General features: G+C 51.9%; 1 protein-coding gene across 1 annotated transcript; it reads left to right on the top strand.

Annotated features, from left to right (window-relative positions):
- Positions 1 to 200: 200 nt before the first annotated feature.
- LOC122385903 lies at positions 201 to 5,823 on the top strand (the record flags this gene model as incomplete). Its single annotated transcript, XM_043374530.1, has 1 exon — positions 201 to 5,823. A coding segment is annotated over one exon (5,223 nt), but the record flags the coding sequence as incomplete, so codon positions are not given.
- Positions 5,824 to 8,003: the final 2,180 nt, after the last annotated feature.

The following is an 8,003-nucleotide window of genomic DNA, read 5'->3' as shown; positions in this document are numbered from 1 at the left end:
GGTTCTCGAGTTATCGGCTGGGGGCGTTTAACGCCCCCCCCCCCCAGCAAACGGTGGGTGGCGAAATACCCCAGCAACTGCCGGGTTAACAGGTACAACACATTGTCAAACGTCTCTTCACTGTTTGTGTTACTACAACCGTGTATATGGTAAGGGGCACCCAGCGGGAAGGGGCGCTTCAATATCGTTTGCACCCCTATCCTAGAATACCTTCCGCCGCCACTGCGCTTGTCGAAGCACAAGCCGCTCGCGACCTAGCGGAACAGGACGAACTCGAATTAGCATTGTTAGAAGAAGAAAACGTCAGCACTGATGATGGCCATCGAAGTGTTCCCAGATCACGAAAGGACACCAATAGGCCAGAGCTGCAGCGCCAGCCGCCGACCGCTACAGTGTCAGAGCCGGCGTCTCTCACCTGTTCAGGCCCAAATGCGTTGCTGGATAGTCCTACGCAACGAACTGGAAGATGGGTTGCTAAGCTCCCAATAGCCGATGAGCGTAATGAGCGACCTCCAGTGCAGCAGCCCCGAAACACGACGCTTCCAGCACTTAAACTTGAAACTTACGACGGATCACCTCTCGAATGGCCAAGATGGAGCGCGCTTTTCAAAGCCTTAGTACATAATAATCCTGCGCTCACCGACACCGAACGTCTAGTCCATCTCCAGTCGAGCTTGAAAGGCACAGCTCGGGAAGCAGTTCGTGGTCTTTTATGCGATGGCACGCTGTATACCGAAGCACTACACGAACTAGAGCGTCAGTTCGGAAATCCAAGTCACGTCGTGCGAGCGAACATACGTGCAGTGCTCGAATTTACGCCGGTGCGGAGTGATGATGATGTATCAGCACTCGCAGCGCTGTCAAGCACGTTACACTGCACGGTCAACGTGCTGCAGACGATGCAGTATGACGCCGATTTAGCCGCGACGCAAAATGTACAACAAGTGGTCGACAAACTCCCCCGCGGTGTCGCCTGGCGTTGGGGAGAATATTGCGTGCAGAGAAAACTGCTAGTTCCCACGCTCACGGAACTGAATGAATGGCTGCGCAGCTTTGTGGACGCGGGTCGTTTTGTGAGTGATCCTCCCGCCAGACAGCTACACAGTAGCCACCAGAAAAACCCAAGACACGAATCTGCTACGAACGCAAAACGGCCGCCACACAGAAGCACTGCAATGCATCAGTGGCGCAGCACGGTAGCAGTAACAGGAGCGACCCGTCCAGATCAGACAGAGGCGCCCGTAAAGTGCAAACAGTGCCAAGGCCTTCACACGGTACCGCACTGCTCCGAGTTTACAGCGCTCTCGCTGAGCGAAAGAGCATCTGCCGTGCGCCGACTCGGTCTGTGCTGGATTTGTCTCGGCGAAGGACACGTGGCTCGGAAGTGTGCACTGAAACAGCGATGCACTATCACGCCTGACTGTCACGGCCAGCACCACCCGCTGCTTCATGGTGCGCCGCGAGTGTTTCAGCAGCCAGAGACTGTCACCATGAAAGCAACAGGAAGACCTAATCTCGTTGGCACCACGACCGAGAAGGATCATAGCAAGGTGGTGCTACAGATTCTGCCATTGACGGTAAACGGACCCAATGGCCGGCGCACTGTAAATGTGATGCTAGATATGGGCAGTCAAATTACGCTGATCAGAGAGCAGCTTGCCGATGAGCTCGGCCTCCAGGGTCCTACCGAGAGCCTTACACTGGGCACTGTAAGAGACAACAAAAGCTACTCCTCACGGCACGTCGAGCTCAGCCTCAGTCCAAAGGGTTCGAGCCAACACTTCCATGTTCGAAACGCGAGAACGACCCCAGTTCTGAACGTTGACGGGCCGGCCGTTAACTGGCCGATTGTGAAGCAGAAGTGGGCCCATTTGATGGACCTGGACCTCCCCAGCGTGGATTCACGGGCCGTAGACATTCTTCTCGGATCCGATGAGCTCGATCTAATAGTGCCTCGTGAAGTTCGAGAAGGCCCGCCCGGTGCACCGTGGGCTGTGCTGACACGGCTGGGATGGGTAGCAACCGGGAGGCTCCCACAAGAGTACATCGACAGCGACAGCACACGACAAGTCAACCACATTAAACTGGTGGAAAACTCAGAGCTGCATGAAATGGTCACGCAATGGTGGAAAACCGATTCGTTCGGAACTAAATACAGCAACGCCGTAAATCGCTCGAAAGAAGACGAAGCAGCCCTCGACATTTTGAATGGCACTACAAAACGGGCCGGCGAACAGTATGAGACTGGCCTGCTGTGGAAGTCACCGAATGTAAAGCTGCATGGAAACCTTTCTTCTGCTATGTCCCGGCTGAATTCGACGGAGAGGAAGCTGGACCGTGACAAAGAGCTAGCTGAGGCCTATTGTGCCACGATGACCGACTACATTGATAAAGGATACGCGAAAAAACTGACCTGTGACGAGCTTGAAGTGAAACATGAGCGCGAATGGTACTTGCCTCACCATGCAGTGCAGAGTGCTTACAAACCAGGCAAGACCCGTGTCGTGTTCGACGCTGCTGCGCGACACGGGGGCACCTCTCTAAATGAGCAGCTGCTCACTGGACCCGATCTAACCAACAGCTTGGTTGGCATTTTGATGCGCTTTCGTCAAAGGCCCGTCGCGCTGGCAGCCGATATTAACGCAATGTTTCACCAGGTGAGGGTCCGTCCGTCTGATCAGCCTGCCCTGCGCTTTCTATGGCGAGGGATGGACAGACTACAACCACCGAGTCACTACCAGATGCAAGCGCTCATCTTCGGGGCTGCATCTTCGCCCTGCTCAGCGACATTCGTTCTCAGGAAATGCGCTGATGATTTCCAGACAGAGTACCCTGCTGCTGCAGCGGCAGTACACAAACGCTTCTACGTTGATGACTACTTAGATTCACTAGAAGACGAAAATCAGGCCAGCGAGATGCAAAAGTCGCTAAGCTCTCTACTGGCCAAAGGTGGATTTATCCTATCCAAATGGGCCAGTTCATCTACATCTGTGATGAAGGGCATCGACTGCAGGGATCACAGCACAATGTCAGTGGACCTCACCAAAGATGGCCAAAAGTGGGAACGCGCACTGGGGGTGTATTGGGACACCACAGTTGACATGCTCACCTTCAAAGCCACTGCCTTCACCCAGCTGGCCACAAAGAGGAACATTCTGAGTCGGGTATCATCGGTTTTTGACCCTCTGGGCATGCTGGCCCCGTGGGTTCTTCCTGCAAAATGCCTTCTCCAGAGTATATGGAAAGCTGGCTTCAGCTGGGATGAAGAAATCAAGGAGCAAAGGCTGAAGGATGCATGGGAGAAGTGGACAGCTGATCTAGAGACGCTGAGCGACTTCAGAGTACCGCGCTGCTACAGACAGTGGCACAGTGCCCCAGTGAACTGCCAGCTTCACATCTTTGGAGATGCATCCGAAGTCGCTTTCGGTGTAGTAGCATACTTTCGGTACACGTATGAAGATGGCCACATTAGCTGCGCTCTCGTTCTGGCTAAGAATCGTGTGGCACCCCTGCGCCAGCTCAGCGTTCCACGACTAGAGCTACAAGCGGCTGTAATGGCTGTACGCGCTGCAGTCTCCATCAAACAAGAGCATGACATCGAGATTCATTCAACTCACTTTTGGTCGGATTCGCGTACCGTCCTGCACTGGATAAAAAACGAAAGTCGCCGCTATCAAAACTTCGTAGCGAACCGTATCGCTGAAATTCAAGATGAATCAGACTGCCGCTCCTGGAGACACGTACCAGGAGTCATCAACCCCGCCGACGTCTGCTCCCGAGGGTGTGGTCTGATGGAACTACTGGACAACGACAGATGGATCCACGGTCCTGAGTTTCTGAGCCGTCCAGAGACAGAGTGGCCAATTGAACAACCTGCAAACCAGGAAGAGAACACGGCGCATACAGAAGAGCGCCGCGAAGTTCGACTCTGCATCTCGACGACAGGTGAAGAGCACGTCATCGATCTAGCGCGATTTTCAGACTGGCGCAGGCTGTTAAGAGTTACGGCCTGGCTACGCAGGTTTCTGTTCAACAGTCGGAGAGCACAATCAGAGCGAAATGGTGGGCCGTTGACACCTGATGAGCTCCGTGAGGCCGAAATCCACTGGTGTCGGAATGTACAAAGAGAGGCATTCCCTAGAGAAGTGAACGCGCTACAGAAAGGAGAGAAAATGGCTAGTGACAGCAAGCTTCTGTCGCTCAACCCCTTCATGGACAGCAGCGGCTTAATCCGTGTTGGGGGTCGACTGCGCCACGCGACCGTCGTATCATACGAAGCGCAGCATCAGGCGATCCTGCCCTCCAGACACGAGATAACAAGATTGATTGTGACTGATCGGCATCGAACTCTCGCCCACGCCGGTGCGAATCACGTACTGAGTCAAATACGGCAGACGCACTGGATTCTGAAAGGACGCGCCGCCGTCAGAGCTTACACTTTCAAGTGTCCTGGTTGCGCACGAGCACGAGCAACTCCGCAGCCACCTCTGATGAGCGACCTACCTTCAGCACGTGTCGACTCTACCAGTCCTACCTTTGCGGCCGTCGGACTAGACTTTTTCGGACCAATCCTGGTGAAGAAAGATGGAAGAGAGGAGAAGAGATATGGCTGCATATTTACCTGTCTCAGCACAAGAGCTGTGCATCTAGAAATGTCGCATTCTATAGACACCGACTCTCTCATCATGTGTCTGAGACGCATGATGGCAAGAAGGGGACGCCCTCGCGTTATCTACTCGGATAACGGAACTGCCATGAGAGGAGCTGAACGTGAACTCAGAAGATGCCTCCAAAGCTGGAATCAGGCGCGGATAGCAAGCGAGATGCTGCAACAGAACGTGGAATGGCGCTTCAGCCCTCCAGCTGCTCCTCATTTCGGTGGAGCCTGGGAGAGGCTAGTGCGATCTGTAAAGCGCGCACTTCAGATCATCATCGGGCGACAAGCGCTCACAGACGAGGCTTTGCTCACCTTCCTCACTGAAGTGGAAGCGCTCTTAAACAGTCGTCCTCTCACTCATGTCAGTGATGACCCTGAGGACTTCGAAGCTCTGACGCCGAATCATTTTCTTTTAGGGCGGGCTTCTCCAAATCTCCCGCCAGGCGTATTTCACGACCGCGATATCACCTCTAGGAAGCGGTGGCGTCATGGTCAACGACTAGTGGACCACTTTTGGCAGCGATGGAGGAGTGAATATCTCCCAAACCTGACTGTCAGACACAAGTGGAAGAAAGAAGGACGGGACATCAAAGCAGGAGATCTGGTCCTCCTGGCTGAAGATAACGTTCCTCGAGGCGTGTGGCCTCTGGGCCGCATCATCCGCACCATTCCAGGGGCGGATGGTCGAGTGAGAGCAGCCGAGGTGAAGACCGCTTCTGGACAGAGAACTCGGCCCGCTGTGCGCCTGTGCGTCTTAGACCTGTAGGGGGTCGTCACAAACTGGTGATTTAGCCCAACGGCTAAATCAGGGCCGGCGATGTTGGAAACGCGAGTGAATTTGCTTAGCTAAATGATCTTAATTTCCTTTATTTTAAAGTGCTCAGATGTCGTAGTTTATTATTTTGAAGGTGCTCTGACAGCCAGTGCTGAAAACATTATCACGAGCTTTATTTTTATCGAGTGAATGATGTTGGCGAAAAAGGAGTGAAAAAAACGTGTTAAAAATGATAAAATAGCTTTTAATCGTGATCCGATAATAAGTTGCATTTCTGTATGATGCAAAACTCGTCCGTCCAGCGAACTCGTCACCGATATCGTTATTTTTTCTTGTAAGTGTGGAATATAATTTGCCTATTTTCTATTTATTTCTTTACCTTTCTGTAACTTAAAGCGATGGTCCTCCGCGCAAACAGGGCCCTTTGGGCAGCCGAGGGGCCTTTGAGGCTTTTTGAGGGCCTCTTGACGTCAGCTGAGGACCGCTGGACGCCAGCTGAGGACCGTTTGGGGCCTTCTGATGGCCATTAGACGTCAACTGAGGGCCCTCTGACACCAACTGGAGGCCCTCTGAAACCAGCTAAGGGCCCTTTAAGTTTGATGCCAGCTCAGTGCCCTCGGACATCAGCTGGGGGCCCTTTGACGCCCTTTAAGGCCATCTGAGGTCCGTTTGACGCCAGCTGAGGCCTGAGGGCCCTCTGACACCAGCTAAGGACCCTTGAACTTTGAAGGCCTTCAGAGGGCCGTTTGACGCGAGCTCTGGGCCCTCTGACGCCAGCTCAGGGCCCGTTGACGCCCTTTAAGGCCTTCTGAAGTCCGCTTGACGTTAGCTGAGGGCCCTTTGAGGCCATCTGAGGGTCCTTTGGGGCCATCTGAGGGCCCTTTGAGGCCATCTGACTTCTTTCCGGCCCTTTGACACCAGATGGCGGTCATTTGACGATAACTGAGGGCCCTACGAGACCATCTGAGGATCCTGTGACGCCATCCGTGGGCCCTTTGAGGCCTTTTGGGGCCATTGAAATTTCACCACAATCACCCTGGCAGCGCTACTGGGCATTTTATGGACTCATATGGGCCTGCTGGAGAACGAGATGGGCCCGCCCGGTCTTTTCAATCATTATTTCAGCTCATTGTTACACGGTCTTCGGCGGTCTAAGGATAAGGGGCCCCCTAACTTGAATGGGGGGGGGGCATAGGCCCGTGTGCCTCCCCCCTTGTGTGCGCCCTTGACTGTGAACAGAAAGGTCTCAATGCTGACAGTACCTCAAAATATTATCAGCGAAGAACTATACAGACGATAAAAGAGTCAGCCCGCTTAGAAGTTCGTGTGTTTACTTTGTTATTATTATCATTATTATTATTATATCGTTTATTCCACTAACCACGATCATCGGGTGGGCGTTACCTACAGTGGAACATTGCCAATTCCAACACGTCTGTTCATGCAGTAAACAATGATGATTGGTACGTTTAACGGTACACTGCAGGGCACATACGAGCACATCCGCACACATTGCCAATTCCACTGCAGGGCGCATACAAGTACATTCGTACACATTGGGTGAAACGTGGTCATCAGTTGTCAGTGTTTGCTTTTGCTAGGAGGTACTTTTTCAGTTCAAATTTTGAGGCATTCCTCATTCTAGTGGGCAAACTATTCCACAATTTAGAGCCATGATATGACAGTGAATATTTCATAAAATCTGTTCGCGGAGCAACCAGATCTAGGTTCTCCGACTGTCTTGTCTCACGGTCAGATCTTCTAGTTATAAAGAGCGAGGATATCAATGGTGTTGTAATTTCCGGAAAAAGCAGACACTGACGAATTATATTCAATGCAGCAATGTCATGTTCGAAGGCTAAGTCTCTTCGCCATGCCACATTCGCACTCTCACGACCCGTGATACGCCGAGCAAATTTTACAATTTTAGATATCCTTTTCCCCTGTGTCAAGCCACAATTCCCCCATACAGAAACACAGAAACGGATATGTGGAAGAACTAACGAATTAACAAGCAGTGCAATAGTTTTCAAGGGCAAAACAAGTGACTCAGGCGTATCAGCATGCCTAGAGAATTCAAGCATTCAAGAAAAAAGTGCGTCTTGTCCTTTCGAAACGAACACTAGGCCTTTTTAGGACATTGAAAAGTTCTTCGATCGTTTCGTGACTTTTGACGAATGCTGGGTTACCTTATGTGTATTATCCAGAGACACAATGATGATCAAGAAGTTGAAGGCTGAAGCACAGCACAGCTGTTCCTTCTTAAAAGGCGAAGATGCAGAAGCCGATATGGAAGGTCAATGCTATCGGTGTTCTGCATCTGGCGTAGGATAGTCATTACCGACTGTCTTGATGATGGTCGGATAATAATTAGCACGCACTACGGCATACTTTGACGAAGTTGCGACTTGCGATATGCCCTCGAGCAGAATCGCCGCAAAAAGCCCAAGAAAGGTGTTTGATCTTCACCGACAACACCCCCACCAATTCGTACTGTCGTATTGAGCTGCGATTGAAGAAACAGCATGATGTGGACATTAAATCCTACCGCATCTAACAAAGTCATCTGAC

This window comes from Amphibalanus amphitrite, unplaced genomic scaffold (genome assembly GCF_019059575.1).
Source record: "Amphibalanus amphitrite isolate SeventyFive unplaced genomic scaffold, NRLGWU_Aamphi_draft 000235F_arrow, whole genome shotgun sequence".
Taxonomy (NCBI): domain Eukaryota; kingdom Metazoa; phylum Arthropoda; class Thecostraca; order Balanomorpha; family Balanidae; genus Amphibalanus; species Amphibalanus amphitrite.
This window is presented reverse-complemented; position numbering and strand designations above follow the sequence as displayed.